Consider the following 17,757-nt stretch of genomic DNA (forward strand, 5'->3'; position numbering starts at 1 on the left):
GCTTTTCTGTCACATTGCAGCTTTATGTCAGCTGCTGTCAAGGAGAAAAAGAATGCTGCCCCCACCCCAGACCCTGAGATGGGAATAGTCTGGATAATTTCTGGGGAAGGACATTAAAGTCAAGGGGCAGGTAGGATAGAGCCTCCCTGGCAGCTCCAGTGGCCCCCAAGAAACCCTACTGCAGCATTAGCAGGGCTGGAAACTTTTCCTGTGTGGAAGGGGCAGGCAGGGAAAGGCAAAGCCAGAGTTATTGGGGAGATCTTAGCCATGCGTCCCAGGAAAAGAGCACTCCTTGCCTGGCGCACAGCCCTGCTTGGGGAACTTCTGGGCTGGAGAAGGGAATGCTCTCTGGAGTACTGTACAGTGGGAATGGTTCTGGGGCCACAGTCCCTGGCACTGGCAGGGGTGCTGGGTCTCATCATGGCTGCAGACAGCCTGCCTGGGCTTAGCAAAGGGAAGGACAATTTTGAAAAAAAAACCCAAACCAAACATAAAACCCCCCTCAAACCCCAAAAATAAACAAAAATCCCCCAAACGAACAAAAAAAATCAAAGGAGAAAAACCAAGCCATAGAAAGCAACAGTAAAACCCAACCAAGGGTTGAGCAGTGAACCTGAGGTGTGGGCACTGCTATCCCTCGGATTGAGATTTACTGGGCACGTGGTGAAGTCAGAGGCCAAGGGACAGCTTTTTGGAGATGCAAGAACGGTAAAAGGGTAAAAGGGTAAAAGGGTAAGGGCTGGAAGGGAGTGACCCCAGCCTTAAGGGAGAGGCCCTGAAGGGCAAACGGGGAGATGCTCCCCAGGACTGGTGGGTTCTCCAGGGCTCTCCTGGTGCGATCTCTCCCTCTGCCCTGCTGGTTGCGGAAGGTATCGCCCATCCGATATGGGGCTCCCCGACTCTGCCCTTGATGGCTCCCTAAATATGGTCCTGTTCGCCCAGAGTCCTGGATGTGTGTGTGGGGGTGTCAGGCTCACGGGGACAGTGTGGAGACCCGAGAGCCACGGGTGCGGTGGGGTCCGGCAAGCGCAGCCCTGGCTCCCGGCTGCCCTGCCCGGGCGGGCTGGGGTGCGAGCGTGTGTTGGAGCGTGTGTTGAGCGGGCGCGCACGTGTGCGCACCAACATCTGCGTGCGCCTGTGCCCGCGGCTGTTCGCGCAGGGGGCGCGGGCGGAGGAGGCGAAAGGGGGCCGGTTCTGCGGCGGGTGGCTCCCAGCCTCCCCCGCCCCCTTCCCTCTGGGTCTGCTCCTCGCTCCGGCTCGCATTTTATCGCAGGCGGCCGGCGCAGCCCCCTCTCCCCAGCCCCGGCCCCGGCCCCGGCCCCCGCCCACCCCCGGGGTGGAGGCAGCCGCGCCGAGCCGCCCGCGGGAAGAAAGCAGCGCTCCGCCGGCTCCGCGCCCCTCCGCGGGGCCATGCAGCGCCTCTGCCCGCCCGGTCCGAGCGCAGCCCCTCGCCCCGCCGCCCTCCGCGCAGCCTGAGCGCCTGGCGGGGGCTCCGCGCCGCTCCGCGCCCGGAGGTGGGACGGGGCCGGCAGAGGCGGCACAGGAAAGCTCCGCGGCTCAGCGCGACTCCCCCGCTGCCCCGGCCATGGGGAAGGGGCTGGAGGGGACAGCGGCCCGCTGCGGGCTGGGACTGGGATACCTGCTGCAGACCGTGGTGCTCCCCGCCCTGGCCGTCCTGGGGGCCAGCCGCCCCGGCTCCGCCGCGCAAGGTAAGGCGATGATGGATGGATGGATGGATAGATGGATGGATGGACGGACAGGGGTTGGGACATCCTCCGGGTGCGGGCTAGAAATGCGAATTTGTGCCGTGATTATTTTTTCCCCTGTGTTTGTGCGGGCAAACAGTGCAATCCCCCCGCATGCACGACCCGCGCGGGGGTCTGGGGGGTCCGGTCGCACCGGCCGGGTCGGGTCTTTAGGTGCTGAGCCTGGCCGGGGCAGGCGTTTGCCTACACTCCGCCCTCAAATGGGGCACGGGGAGCGGAGGGGAAGTTCGGGCTGAAGGAGCCCCGCCGGCAGCCCCCGGGGCGGGAGAGCGGCGCCGGTGCGCCTCGGAGGGCTGGCAAGGTGCGTGGGAAAGGCAGGTGCGGGGCGGCTGTCCCTCCGCCGCGGCACAGCCGTACCCTGGAGCTCTGCGATCGACGGTCAGTCTTGAACCCTCCATCGCCCCCCACTCCCTCCTTCTTCCTGCTTAAAACATGATACACCCGAAGGGAGTCGCCGTCTTTCTGTGTTTATGTTTTGAGATTTTGTTTCCCCTCCCGTGTCGGGGATTCTGGAGTACATCTCGATCTACCTTCCCTGTAGCCCTTGTATAAATTCCTCTTTCCAAGTGACAATATCTTGCTTCTCAGTGCATGTTTAGGGATGTTTGAGAGCATCACAAAGAGCCCTGGCTTAGTGTGGCACCCACTCGGCTGACAGCCACAGCAGGAGGCTTTTTCTCCTGCAAGCTGATGCTGGACAAACTTTCTCGGTGCTTCTGTTCTTTCTTTCCAGGAGTTAGACCTAATGTGGAAATGTGTTGCTTTTGTGGAACACTGGAGAGAGAAAGAGAGAGGTTGCTGCTGCATGTGGGCAGAGCTGCATGCAGCAAGGATGTGCAGGTCCGTTAAAGCACTTGGAAATCCCAGTTATATGTTTAACAAGAGAAAAGGAATTTTAGAAGCTAGTTTGTTTGTTTGTTTGTTTGTTTTCCCCATATATGAAGCCAAGAAGCAATAATATGCACCAAAGTTTTTATTTGGAGTTGCTGGCATAATACAAGTGTAAGAATGCATAGTTTTCCCCACATCATCTGTGTGGAGAGGCACTTGTGAAAGCTGCACAGATCTGACCCTGTGCTCTCATCCAGCCATTACAAAGTGCACTCCTCTGTGGCCTTTTTGACAGGAGAGCAGTGCTGGTTGCTCTGACTCCCAGTGCCCCTGGCAGGCTTTCTGTGGGTTCCCCCAGGCACGGAGCTGTAGGTTTGCTGCTGGTGGGCTGGGTGCACTGAACATCATGTCTGTACATGTAACAGTGCTAATCCATTTCCTGCTGATACTTACTCCATCCCCTCAGAGTCACATTCCCTTGCTCATTTATCTCACAGGAAGATCAGAAAGCGGGCCATGAAAAAGGGGTAGTGGAGAACAAGAGTAAAAAAATCCCTTGTGCATTGTGGCATATTTCATCTGTGTCTTCCATACTGTTTCCCTTTCACTGGTCGGTTTTGTGTCCAAGATAGGGCAGGTTTGATATTTTGTATTTAGGGGTTTTAATAGTAGCATATGCATGTAGACCTGCATGTCCGGGGGTATATATCAGTCTGTGTAGATACAGATCATGTCAGGGGGTGTTGGACAAGAAAGCTCCTCTCAGACAGTTGGACCAGGAGTGGAAAGGAGCCTGCCTGCTCTGCTGGGAGGACATGGGAGTTTCACATGACAGATGGCCTGAGCAGGGAAGAGAGGACCCCCTGCGTTCGGCTGCTCCAGAGCGCTCATCTCAGTGCCACAGGGCTCATAGCTCACGCTCTCAGATGGCTTCTCCTTTGCACACTTACCCTCTGTGACACAATGCTGTGTGACAGAAATGCCACGAGGGCAGAGGAGCCAGGCCCTCTGTTCCTGTGCTGCAAAGGGCAGCACACATGTGGGACCTGCCACAGGCCACAGGTGTGCTCACCTATCCAGAGAGGGATGGAGAGCTCTTCAGCAATGCTTCCCAATGTGTGACATGTGATAAACTTCCACAACAGAGTGAAAAATCCAGGGAATGTGGTTGGGATATAGCTCTTTGTCTTGGACTTGTTTTCCCATGTATACTTTAATTTTATTTCCTATTTGCTAGGACCAGGCAGACAATTTGGGTGCAGACCTTGTTTTGGCATTTTTCCCAGAGCTGAGGGATTTTCTGATTGATGTGTCCAGTGGGGATCTTCATGTATGTGTGTATGTGTATAAGGTGCTTCAGTGAAGCAATGAATCAACAGTTTAACTATGCCCTCTTCAGGAAGTTTCCTCATCATATAGCACCGGGCAAAGTTTTCCCTCTATTTTATTTATGCATTTCAAATGCATATATGTTTCATCTAAATTCCCCAGCTATCTTCAGCTTTTGAAGCAGGCTAAGAAATCCATGAGCATTGCTGGGACTTGTGTTTTCATACCTTCCTTTTCCATTGCCTCGTAGAAAATGAATTTATTAAGTGAGTGGTTGGTGGACCAACCCCCCCCCTCACTCCCTGGCAGATTCATTATCACTGCATCTCGGCGTCCTCCTGTGAGCTTCTCAGCAGACCTAAATACATTTTTTGTTTTATTAGTATTTCTTATCTTCTTATCTGAAGCTGTCTAAGTATTTTTCCGCTGTTATCAGGAGAGAACAGGAAATGGCTGCAATGGTAGAGACAGCCCTTAATTCTCAAAGCTGTGTGAATGGGGCCAGAGAGATTATCAAGCCAGAATCAACTCTGATCTGGCATTCACCGCATTTACTATACCTCTATGATAAGCTACATCAGAATGAGAATTTAAATGCCCCAAACTGTTCTCCTGCTGGGCATTTCAGTGCCATCTCTGTAAGAGCAACTTTTCCCTTGGCTCTTCAGTCAGCACAGCCTGGGTTTCAGCTGTTGTGCTTCCCTACAGCCCCCACACTTCCCACCTCCCAAAGTGTTATCCACTTATCCTGTGACTCCCACCTTTTTGTTGTGTAGGTGGGACGAAAGGGAGGGTCAGCTATCTATCTGTAGTGACAAATATGGTTCAGACAGCTTTTGGGGTTAATAACGATGGTGTAAAAGATGGATAGAAAAGCTAAATGGACTACGTATTAACGGGTTGTGTTTCATTTGTGCCTTTACAATAAAAGAGTGCATTTTTCATGCTTAACCCCTCAAACCTAATTAAATCAAAGTGATTATTTAAAAAGAAAACTGTAAAAGAGCCATATGTGCAGATATTTGTCTTGCCCCAGCATAGTCTGTATTAGCAACAGCAGCAGTTTGAAAATGCTTAGTGCAGAAAAAGTGAAATATAACATGTGAATGTACTAACCTTTTGGGGATGCATTTCCTAATTAAATACCTAAACACATCTTGTTGAAAAAAGGCGGGGAAAGGACTTAATTATCTTGATGCATCAGTGGACCTTTGTATTTGATCATGTGGGTGTAGTATTTGTATTAATAAAGCAAGAGCCAAGTAGTATTTTGTTGTGAATGGATAAGGCCCTTTGGAACCTTAATCTGTTTTAAAGCGATGTACTGTGGTAGATTTCAATGATGCTGACAAGTTTGGGCTGGATGTGGTAGCCTGTACAGGTTCTGAGTAGCATTTTAGTACTGCAGTTCTCTTTGCTGAAAGCAAAGCAGCCACTGTTTCCTTTGCTGACAGAGGTGCAGTTTAAGCAGGATTAAAATTAAGTGGATGGATCTGTGCGTAGAGGAGGGATTCCTCCCTGGGAACATGGGAGTCAGAATCTGAGCTCCTCTGGCTCCAGGCTCTAGCAGCTGGTTGCAATAGTTATGGAAAAAATATATAGATCACATACAGGCTCCTCCTGATGGCTCTTCAGCATTACAGTCAGTGTCATTTACTCCTCTGTACAGTAAGAATGCCAGAGTGTATGTAAACATTTCCACAGCTGTTGTGCATGTTTGCACTCAATCATTTTACATGGATCATTCACCACACAACTTCATTTTTCTTTGGTAATAGTCTTAAACCCCAGTTATTCACTATGTTTTGGGACTAGCTTTGTGTGTGACATCCAAATTCAGAAACAGGAAACAGCATTAACCAAATTAAAAAGATTTTCCTAATTTAATTTTCCAAATACAGTACATCTGAAAACAGGAATACAACTCTGTGCCAAGGCCAGGCAAATCAGTTCCATAGCTGGTCTGTGCAGTAGGAAAGGAGAAAATGTGGACTATATTTATTAGATATTTCCAGGTAAATATCTTGATTTTTATGCAAATAGAGGAGAGGTGTTTTGAGGCACAGTCTACCCAGTTCATTTGAATAGGATACAAAGCAAATCAGCTACTGTGGAAGGTAAGAGAAGCCCAGGCTGAGTAGGACAACAACTGAGTCCTTCTGTACAGTATCAATTTTGTGCATAAGTAGAATACAAAGGAGATATATACTTTGAAAAGCAAAGCTACATTTATGTCATGCTACCGGATAAACAATCTTGTTTTATAGTGTATGGCTGTATTTCTAGTTTTCTGGTTCTTTCTGGATTTTACATCACTGGACTTTTGAGGAATCATTTCTGGATACTTTTTCTACAAAAAGGCAAGAAAATTACTTTTGCAGCTCATCATAAAAATGTGTTTGAATTGCTGGTGCAAAGGGGAGCTCCCGTGTAAATTTGCATTGTTCGGAGATGTGAACAGTTTTCTGTGATTTAGTCAAAGAGAATTGGGCTCAATGTGAGTCTCACTGTTGGTTTGCCATTGAAAACATGTTACTGGAGGCTATCTTTAAATTAAAAGTTACTGTAATCATGGATGCTCTGCCTATGCAATATATTTCATAGAACTGTCTAAATGTGCCTTTAGGAAAAAATGGCATTGTCTTTCCTTCCTTTAGGGTGGGGAGAGGGCTGTGCTGGTTTGTGAAGTGCACATCTTGTTAGCCACCCAGTGGAGGTATTCAAGTCTAGCAGGCAGCAAGCGATCTTGGCGCCGGTGCCAGTGAAGCAGTAATTACAGCGTCTGTCATTCGCATTAGCCAGCTCTGCCTCGCATTCGGCTTGGAGGTACAAAACAGCTTTTCAAGTACAACTCAAGAATCAAAGGAGTGGAGTAAGAGACGAGCTGTGGTTTTCCAGTTGGCCATAACCTCCATCAGCACAGCACCAGAATAATGTTGTGCAGAGGCACAGTTCGGTGCCGGCTGCTTCCAAGAACTGGGGGAATGGTGGTGTTTGGAGTGATTTATTGTGTGTGCTCAGTAGAGTCCAGTCTCAGGAGCAGGCGCCCCTGGATCTTTCCGTCATAACATTATCCAAGAGGCAATCTGAAGGAAATGTTATTAAGTCTTCTGGGAGGCAAACTGTATTCAGAGAAACACTTAATTTGCATCATTTGCAAGCAAGCATGCATTTGAAATTATGCTAAAAAGGGGAATGGTTATAAAGAACTTTACACAGAACAAATAGGAACAACAAAATTCCCCTTGATTTTGAACATACTTTATTCCCTTGTGTTTAATTTAATGGGGTCATGTGTAGGTACTCCAGCCCCAAATTCCACTGCTGTGATGGGGAGATGATTTATTGAGTATTGTTGGTGGGTGTGTGATAGGTTTGGTTAAACATTTTGCAGAACATCCACTGTGGTTATTGTACTGAGATTTATCTTTCTAGGGTGAGTATGAAGCATAAAACTGACTGTGTGCACACTAGCTGGAGGAGCTGAAAGGAAGCCCCAAACTGTAGCTGTGTTCCAGTTGTTTTCCTCAAGGCTGGCTCTGCTTGTACAAACAACACACATAAGTAAGGTGCCGTGAGTTGGAGCAGTGGGCAAGAGCTGCCAGAGGTTTTCCCAGCTTTCAGCAACCTCAGAGATGCTTGTATATAGCTTTCTCCCTAGGTAGTCATCACTGGAACAACTTCCTGTTTGCTTTTATGACTTCATCCCAAATCACATGGATGTTAAACAGGAAATATGGAACTTCCTCCCAAGTCATCAAACGCCAGGGTTTGGGGAGTCCCTTTATAGCCTGGCACGTTATCTAAAAGTTTGGGCTGGGGAGAAAGAGCTTCATGCAAAAACAGTCTCACTTAAAAATACCCTTTTTATCAACATGGAAAATTTAGGAGGAAACAAAAAAAAGGAAAAAGATTCCTTTTTGTTTATTTGCTCATGGGAGGTTGGAAAAAAAAGCAAGAAACCTTAATCAAAACCAGAAAAGATTGAATTATTTTAGTGAAAAGGTCAATAAAGCCTTGAATATTTACCCTACTGTCCAAACTATTTGTATTTATGCTCTCTGAAAATCTGCTAGGTGCTCAGTGAAAATGAAGAAGTTAAAAAGTTCTGAAGTCCTCTGACAACAAGAGTTTTCTTTTTCATTTACCTTTTTCCACATATTTCAACCAGCTTAGTGAAAAGTCTCACTGTTAGATTTCATTTACAGTCCTGGTAAGCACTGGTTAAGGCATATATTTACAGCACTTCTTAGATCTTGGTGGTTTTTTTGTTGGTGGTGTTGTTTTGCGTTTTTTGTTTGGTTTTGGGGGGGTTTCTTTGGTTTTTTTTTTTTTTTTGTTTTGTTTTCATTTTTGTATTTTTTTTTTTTTAACACTCATTTTACTGTGATGCAGACTGAGAGAGAGACCCAGATTCTCAGTGGTGCCAGACATGCCCTTATTTCCACCAGGGAGTGTCAGGCAGTGCTGAATTTAGGTGAGTCCTTTGCTGTTCCCCAAATACAAGCAATGCTGCTCGAGCTTGCATGGCAGTCCCATCAAGGCAAGGACATCTCCCTTGTCAGTATGTGACGCTTCAGTGCCTCAGCACCTCCTCAAATTCTCACTTTCCTTTGTTGTGAGTCCTACACAGGTAGGACAGGAGAGGCACCCAAAAAGCTGTGCATCTCAGGTGGTGATATCCCCTGTGGGGGATATCTGCAGTTGTGTCTTTAACAGAGCTTTGCTACATGTTTGCGTTGCTGGAGACAATGGGAAGTTCTTATTTGTTACGTTGCCATAGTTATTCAATCTCTAATCTTTTTACTGCGTTTGGAGGTTTGCTGTGTTTATCTCTGTTTGGTGGAGAGGTCTAGGGGGAATTGCCTAAGGGTGCAGAGGAAATGTGTAAGGGAAGCCAAAACATGAGCTCCAGTCTTCTGGGTACCCAAGACTCTGATGCTCCAGTCCATTGCTGTCTGACTGTCCCAAAGAGGGGATGCTACAGAGGGAATACTATATTGAGAAGGCTCTCAGGTACCTTCTCAATGTTGAATGTCTTGAGTTTCCCTGATGGTTTCTTTGTATCTGCTGTTACCTAGAAATATGTATAAAAGGATGCCATGGGTTAGGTACAGTACTCCCCAATTTAGTTTCTCCCACTGGGACTCTCCAAACCACATGCCACATGCTCACTGCCTCCTACCTTTTCTCCTTCACTTGAGGTGGGATGGTGAATTGGGAGCACAAAAGGTAAAGATCACTGGTTGAGATAGGAACAATTTACTGGAAACAGCAATTAGGTAAGAAAACATACAGTAGCAGCAAGGATACTGGATAGTGAGGACAGAAAGTGCAAAAAAGAGGAGAATGATTCACACAGAAACCTACTGACTACAGCAATACCTGACTGCTCCCTCTGCCACACCACCCAGACTTGCAAGAGAGCCCCTTGCCTCATCCCTGAAAAATGAAGTGAGCTGGTATAGAATAAGCCTCAGGTCCTAGCCTTGTTCTCTCCTGGCTGTGGCAAAAATTAACCCTGTCTTGGCCGGAACTGGGACAAAGGAAAAGGACAAAAGTGTATATGCTGTTGCTCAGGAACAAGGATGCTTCCAAAGGCGCTAACTTTCTGGTGGCAGGCAGTTTGGAGAGATTTGCTTTGCCCACTGAAATCCACGTTGTTATCTCGAATTTGGAAGGAGGAAGAGCAGATCCAGCACATGACTGCAGCACTGTTGTAAGTGGAATGAGGATCAGTGTCTTGGGCTGTTTTGTTTCATTTGGGTTTAATCTGCAATTCAGGACTGTGTTATTCAACTGTACTCCATTCATCTGAATGAACAACTTATGCTCCAGAGGACTCTGTTGCCTTATGAGTCATAAAAGCTATGAGGTTGCCTAGGCAATTAAATCAGTATCTTTTTTCTCTTGTTGTGGTAACATTTTCAGCAATAATGCTAAGGAGCTCAGATAGATTTCACTGGCCTGGCAACAGCTGAGCATTTTCTTGTTAGGTAGCTCCTGCCAATCCCTTTTTAGTTATTTTCAAGAAGTAAAGTAGCTTTATTTCTTAGTCTTGTATTGAGTGAGAGGTTGAAATGTTAATCTCAGTGGATTAGCGGTGTATCCTTTGAGAAAAAGGAAAGCTTGCATTTTTTTTTTTGGTCCCCTGAGTGCTGGATGCAATTGTTTGAGAAATCTTGAATTTCACCAGCTAGATACAAGGAAATGTGCAAGTAAGCCTTGAATGATCTGTCGAAAGAGGTTGACTTTATTGCAGCCATTTTGGAAACTTGTTTGAACTGATAGTTGTTCCCCAGGTGTTTCTTCACTTGATTTTAGTGCATTTCACATGGGACAGTGAAAAGGGATCACCACAGGATTATTAGTAATTCAGAGCTGCTTGTAGAGCTATATTCCAGCTATAAATTTGCTAAAATAATGGCTGGAATACGAATTGCTGCACTTTTACAATATGATGTATCTATTTTTTAAATACATCTTATCCACTCCCAACATATGTGTTTATACTGGAAAGTTTACATAGTGAGTGAAAATAATAATACAGTCTCACTGAGTGAGGTTAATTGCAGTTCAGTCATACCGAAATCAAGGAGTAAGAAGTGGGACAGAATAGCAAGCAAGACTAATTCTGTTCTGATGGGCACTGGATTTACCTACACTGACTGAAGTGCAGGCACTTATCAGGAGTAATTCCAAGTACAGATGTGCACACTGCCCTAGTCTGAATGAATTTTCTCTTTCTTTAGTGTATCTCTAAGCTTCGCCAGTTGCTCATGGAGTTAGCACAGATGTATCCCTCTCACCTTTCCCTTTCCCCAGAATTTTGCGTGTCTGGCTGGCTGCTCTGCAGCTCTAAACTTACAAAAGATGAGTGGCTGTGACTAACAGTGAATAGCTGGAGTTAACAGGCAAACAGTGAGGCATCCAGACTGAAATTTCAGGTTGTCTGCACTCACATGACACTATAGAGAAATCTCTGCTGCTTGAACCTCTATTAACAGGATAAAATTCTCTGTGCTTTCAACTAGGAAGAGATAAAGCTTTCTCTGTTAAACTTGGCCACTTGATCTGAAAATCAGGGTTCATTGTGGAAACTAGAACTCTGTCTAGTTAAGACATGGATCTGTAATTAAGTGGGGAAGACTCTGCCCTTCTGCAAGTGCTGCTCACAGAAAATCTTGCTGAATTGTCTCATGAAATACTTCTCTTCCTTGCTCAAAGGTGTTTGGCCCCAAAGCTGCACTATTTTTTGAAAAATCATCGTCCCCATTACAAATTCTTTTCATGCAGGCATTTCAAACCTAGCTTGAGGGACTTCCTTTCTGCTTCCTCACCAGTTTTTGAAGGTGATAGCAACTTTTTTGGTCTCTTGCTCAAACAAAATGCAGCAATCTTCTTATGCAGCAAATCTCTGCTGGCAAGAATATGAGTGCAGGTTTTCCTTCTCTTCATCATGTAAAATAGCTGTACTGCAGCAAATAGAAAGTTCCTAAGTAACTAGAAAGTTTGTAGCTAGAAAGTTCAGTACTGGGACCTGTCAGTTTCACTATCACTTTCCTTTTGTTTTGTTATTTTTTTAAATGCCTAGTGTTTATACCAAGGATAGACTTATGTGGTACAAGGTCGGGTTATGACCACCAACAAATGTAGCTCCATTAATTTCAGAGCCAACACATGTCAGAAGCTGATCTGCTTCTGTGTTAAAAATATGTTGACACAGTAGAGTGAGACTCTGGGATGAACAGACCTTGATCTCATCTTGATGGCACATTTTTTAATGGGTTCTTTCTTTTTTTGCTTGGTTTTGGGTTTTTTTTGAAGCTAAATAATTTGAATACCTTTGAGGTTTTCCATTTCCCTTCCATGTAGCAATGTGACTCTTTCCTGTAGAGATATTACCACTGTGTTACTCTTGATAACAGGTTGGCAAGATTCTTTCAGGTAGAAGTTTTTTCCCTTGGATTTTGTTAAAAAGTGTTTCAAATAAGAACACTGACAGCCAAGTGTCACCAACTGTAGGCAGATATCCACGTAAGTATCTATTACACAGAGATGTGTGGCAATTTCCTGCCTTAGCAATTGTTTTTGAACTAAAGACCTCTGCCACTAAAAGCATGGGCTTCGAAGTTTTAAGTCAGAAGTGCAGCCTGGTAGCTGGTAACAAAAGCAGTTGTTATCAGGATGACTGTAGGCAGTGGAATGAGAAGTGCCATATGCCTTTCACAAGCACTGGAAAAGGCAAAACTGTTCAGCTGCTAACTTCTGTCCTTTGCTTGTCCTGAAATATTTCTGTATCAATCTTTTTCTTCCCCCCGTCCCCTAAAGTTATATATTAATTCTTTGTAGTAAACATGGCTATTAGGTAAAACCTTCTAAATCTTAAAAAAAAAAAAAAAATTAAAATGCCTAATTTACTCACTTTATAAATATTTCTATCATTTTGTGGTCTCAAGAATAAAGTTTTAAATTTGCATTTATAAGAAACATTTGCAAAGGAAATTATTTCAAGTGGCAAAATGACTTAGTGTGGACTATTAATCTGCTTTGTTTTACAGATCATCTTATTTTACCAGTACGTAGTTTCATTGCCTTTTTTGTCAAGGGATATCAATTCATAATGGCATTGTGATTAAATTTACTTTCTGTCTGATTATTTTTACTGGATTTCTTGGGATTTACTCACTGGAGCAAGGCAAGGAAAATTTGGTCTTTTGTCTTTGAAGTTTTGTATTCACTAGTATCAATGCAGAACACATTTCATTTGTGGAGGCCAGGCTGAGGTTAAGTTGGTTTTAAAGATAACAGTAGATTCCAGTGTCCTTGCATTTGTTTTGTATTTGGTGACAGTCACTAAATCAGGGGAAGGAATGTTCAAACAACACACTTGAGGAAAAGTGATTTTTATAGAAAGGGCTCATTCCTGCTAATAGCCAGTAACTGCACACAACCCCACTGACATTAAAAGTCCATTAGCTAAGCCAAGTTTAAACACCAGCTGATGCTATGTCAGCTAAATGTATATTGGAATTTTTCATGTAACACAGCAATAGCACTTCTGTAATTTTCCTCAAACTATGTACATTAAGAAAAGCAAATGTCATCTGATACTAGTAAGATGAAGAGTTCACATTAAAGTAGGCAGAGTTGTAATCAAACTGAAGTCACCATCTGGTTGCATTAACAAGAAACAAAAATGGATACAAGAAAAGCAGGGAGTGTCAGGTTTCTGAATTAAAGCTAGATTAACAAATCTAGTGTACAGGCTTCTGTAATACAGGATAAGCACAGAGCTGCTTATCTGCTTGGTCTTTTATCATTAAATATAATATGACCTTGTTTGAGAAAAGTTTACACTGAAGTCCACAAGATGCTTTCTCATGGGAATCACTGGGTTGCCACAGAAGAAGGTTGTTTCCTGGCTGTTTAGGAAATATGTCTCTTTACAGCAGTGTGAAAACCTTTAAATGGGTCAAGATAGTTGCCTATGGTCTGAAATCCTAGTTAGCCAGTGGCACAGAAAATAGCATTCACCCATCTCCGTGTTGGAAAGCTGGGGAAAGAGGGTTGAAAAGTATGGGGGAAAATGGCATGTGCTACAGGTGATGAACTTACTGCTCATCTTCAGAAGCAGCCCACAGACTGAGGTCCCAGTACTGTGGTCTTGGCACCCACAGAAGCACAGTTTAGCACCTGGTTTGGCAGTGGGTCTAATTCAGAGAAGTCGCTTTGAAGTCTGCTTTGAAAACAGACTTTGCGCTATAAAGCCATTGTGGAGACAGGCAAAGGGTGGCTTAGTAAGTTAATGTGAGAGCTGGAGCAGAGGGGTAATTAGTCGCTCACTGACACGCTCCCAAGTCTGGTGAAGTATTGCTGTAACCTCCTGTGCCTCTGCTGTGTCATTATCTGTCCATTAGCAAAGCCTAGTGCAAGTACTGACAGGAGCACAGCTCAAATGCCTGATGTGGGTAGACAAACCCACAGCAAACATCCTGTGAATGCATCTCCAGGGCTCCCTTACACTCTTACCACGCTGTGTTAGTACTGCAAAACTCTCAACTGTGTCATGAGGCTGAGCCTGACTTTTTTTGTCTTCCTTGCTGAAGGAGCTGACATCAGTAGCGTGCCCAGAGCAGATTGTGTGTTTGTGAGCCACAGGGTTTAAGGAGAGTAATTTAATTGCATTTTTCCCCCTTCTGGAACATAACATGTAAACATATTACTGAACTAAAGCCTGGTTTTAATTACAAGCAGTAACTTTTTCATGTTGACAGATTTTCACATGGAAAGCTTTATTGAAAATGAGAGGAGACCTTTTTGCCATCGTTAGTTCTTGCTGCTTAGTGCTTTTATCAAGTACAGTAAAATACGGTTTATAATTAATTCAAAGCTTATATGGACATATTTAATATAATTACCAAACAAAATCCTGTTTACTGACATATTGCTTGTGAAACCAGCCTGAATAATCTGGTCTCTGGCACACATAAATCAGGCAGTAATAACAGCTGTAAATATTTCATAATATACTTAGAGTGCTTTGATTTTAATACTGAATCCACTTTTGGGTTTTAAGGATAAAACATAGGTCAAAAATGACTTTTACCATATGTTGTTTCCTAATCTCTTGCACTACTTTGCCTGAAAGTTATTTTAAAAAATCATTATTGCATGTTATTATAAAAAAGTAAATATATATATGTTCATGAGCTGGGAAAATTATGTAATTAAATTATGCTGGAGCTAACAAAATGACGCCATTCACATTGGCACGAGACAATTGCTTCAATGCAACCATGAATATTTTTCATTGGAAAAGGCATTGCAGTGCCAATACTCTTTGTCTTTCTCAAAGTTTTACTATTTTTGTCTGTCTGGATGTCTGTATATTGTAGACTAAGCCTGAAAGACGTGCACAAGACACTAAGAGGCAGCTAGCTGGTGATGCAGCTAATTTGGGTGGCCAAAGGGCTGGAAAACCAAAGGTGACCAGGAGCTGGACTTGTAGTGGACTTTTGGGGGATCTATGATACTGTGTAATGTGCTGGGCCCCCTCTTTCCCTCTTTCTGGAAAGGCTTTGAACCTGTGCTTAAATAGAAGGAAGAAAAAGGTGACTAAATATCTACTGCAGAATATTTGGGGTTGCATGAGGCTACTAAATCATCTTTTAGAGCTTGAACTGTGTGCGTGGTTTGTCCAGTTCAGAAAAGTGCCTCAAAGGTTCAGGAAAAGCTTTATGATCATCCCTCAAGCCATTTTCCCCTGCACCAAACAAAGACCTTAGAAAGCAGTTGTGCAAAAGACAACATTTTGCAATTTTTGTTTCCTTGGAAATGTTCTTAAACCTCTAAAACAAATTAAGAAATGAAGTAACTAAAGTACTATTTAAAAAGGCAAATTTGAAAAACATCCACCTTGGGAATTTTTACCTTTGTTCTGCAGTTGGATTCCCCTGCTAAGGTTGACATAAATTTTCAAATGTTTTGGCTGTCACACTCTCTGAAAAAATCATTAGTCTCCAAAACTGTGCCAGGCTCCTTCATGAATTCTGCCTCCTCTGAGCTATGAACCTCTCAAGCTTAAGATCTGAGCCCCCAAAATAAAAACCACAACTAATAATATTTATGAGGTAGACAATAACATCAAGATGTGTCACAGGGGGTCTTATTTTTTCTCCCTGCCTCCTTGAGGGGACAGACAAAGCCTGTTTGTGTAAAGGAAGCTCCTTGGCCTTGCTTTTAGGTGGTCAATATTTTAAGACACATCAACGTATTTTGATCTGTGTAAAACTACATGATGATACTTGGGATCAGTATTAAGTGTCCCTATCAGCATCCTACAGGCACCTAGCACCCATAGCTGTGATTTGCAAAGGTGTTGCTACAAAGTGTTAAGAAAATCACTCTTTCTAGAGAGATCACAGGGGTTCCTGAATGCAGTACTTTAATTTTGGAAAGCTGAAGTCCCAAGTCTTAGTTTTCTGTAGTATGAGAACTTGCACTGCAGTGTGAGTCATTGCTTGAGAACATTGTAGTGCATGAACAATATTAAATTGCTTTGTTATGTGTATGTGCAGGCTGCATCCAGACACTGTCATTGGGAAGTTATTAGTATATATAATTAACTAACCACATGGAATTTCTGGACTGAAATAGCTTATGTAAGCCTACGTGTTTCCTCCCCACAAACCCAGCTTAAAGGTTCATGCAAGTCTCTTGCTAAGGAAGTGTCTTACTGCCCATGAAATATTATTTGGGAAGATGCACTTACCTGCAAGAGTACAGAGCTTTACCTGGCAATAGCACGACCTTCAAAAGCTAGTTCTTCTGACTCGTGCTCTGTGTTGTTTATCAAATGCTGTGCTGTTTCATATTAGATGATGTGACCTTTAGATTTCAGCTGCTGCCATAATTTAATTGACAGCATGAGTCTTCCTGTAGGAGCCTGTTGTGGTTTAACCCAGCAGGTAGCTAACACAACACAGCCGCTGGCTCACTCTGCCCCTGCACCACGGGATGGGGGAGAGAATTGGGGGGGAAAGTAAAATTCATGGATTGAGATAAAGATGGATTAATAGGACAGGAAAGGCAGAGAAAATACTAGCAATATTAATAACAACAATACAAAATAAAGCACCACACCTGCTACTAGGAAGAAAATTATCCCACCTGAAATGAGGACAGCCAAAATTGTTTATGAGAATTTGTACAACACCATGTTTTCATTACTCAGGCCAACAGATGACTTTGGTGTGTGAAAACCAAGTAGTTGTGGCAGCGTAGGTCTGGAGTTCAGGAAGGCCAAGGGTGTTTTTGTTAGCGAGGAAATAAAGACCAGCTGCTTTATTTATGCTTATAAATATATATTACTGTATTTAGGTGCACAGGTAAATGGTGTGTACCACTTAGCCCCATCTGTTCCCAATAAATTTCAGCCCACAGGCTCTAGGTTTTGAAACTTCCAGTTGCACTCAGAATGGTGAACTAAGTAGAAGAGCTGGCCTTCACAAAGTATGCTTTCAGCTGAACCTCTCATTTTGTGTAAACCAGCACGGCTTCCCCGAGTTCAGTGTCTCAGTTGTGCTCCAGCTGAGGGCTGTTAACAGTCAGGGTTTCTGTAAGACTGTTCCTGGAGGAGAGATTTCTATCTGGTCTGTTTGGACAGAAAAAATTTCCATGACTCTAAGAACGCTTTTAAAAGAGCTGGGGAGAAAAGGGAGCAGATGCTACAAAGTATATCAGAGAGCAGTCCCAATGTTAACAAAGGGAGAGATTATTTACCACTAAAATGAGGAGGAAAATGTTTGCATCTTTACAAGATCTTGTACCACTTAGGAGAGCCTAAAGAAGATAGGCATCTAGAAGGGCAATGATTGGTTAAAATGCTGGTTTATGACTACAAATTGTTTGAGGCTTTTTATTTTTGCAGTCACCCACTATCCCACTGATGCAAAGCCTCTTCAAAGACTTAGTAATTAAAATGAAAAGGCTGTATGTTCACATTGTCCCCACTCTCAGCAGTTTTTTGTTCTCAGAACATCACCCTACTTCTGAACAAAACCTGAGATGGATTTTTCTCAGTACTATCAAGACCATCTTCCTCACTATGACAATGACCAGTCACTTTTGATCATCTTAGCGGGAATTTTCAGAAACAGAAATAAAACTTGTTTGTCCTCATTGGCTAAGGCTGCAATGGAAAGTAGGCAATGGAAAATTAAAACACAAAAAAATGAACCTGCTAGGATTAGTGATTTCAAATATTAGTAACAGTGGAAAATATACATTTATTTGTAGAATTAAAAGTTTTGAATACACTGCATGCTTT

General features: G+C 43.8%; 1 protein-coding gene across 2 annotated transcripts in view; it reads left to right on the forward strand.

Moving 5' to 3' along the window:
* The first annotated feature begins 984 nt into the window (after positions 1-984).
* The window catches only part of UNC5C (unc-5 netrin receptor C), a 242,846-nt gene continuing 226,073 nt past the window's right edge, over positions 985-17,757 (forward strand). Inside the window, exon 1 of one of the 2 annotated variants that reach the window (XM_085057973.1) lies at positions 985-1,709. In XM_085057973.1, the coding sequence (XP_084914099.1) occupies positions 1,586-1,709 (124 nt within the window). In that variant the 5' untranslated portion in view covers positions 985-1,585. The remainder of the gene's footprint in view (positions 1,710-17,757) is intronic. The other variant, XM_085057974.1, reaches the window with a different exon arrangement.

The sequence above is a fragment of the Lichenostomus cassidix genome, chromosome 4, assembly GCF_008360975.1.
Source record: "Lichenostomus cassidix isolate B80296 chromosome 4, HeHo_3.0, whole genome shotgun sequence".
NCBI lineage: Eukaryota > Metazoa > Chordata > Aves > Passeriformes > Meliphagidae > Lichenostomus > Lichenostomus cassidix.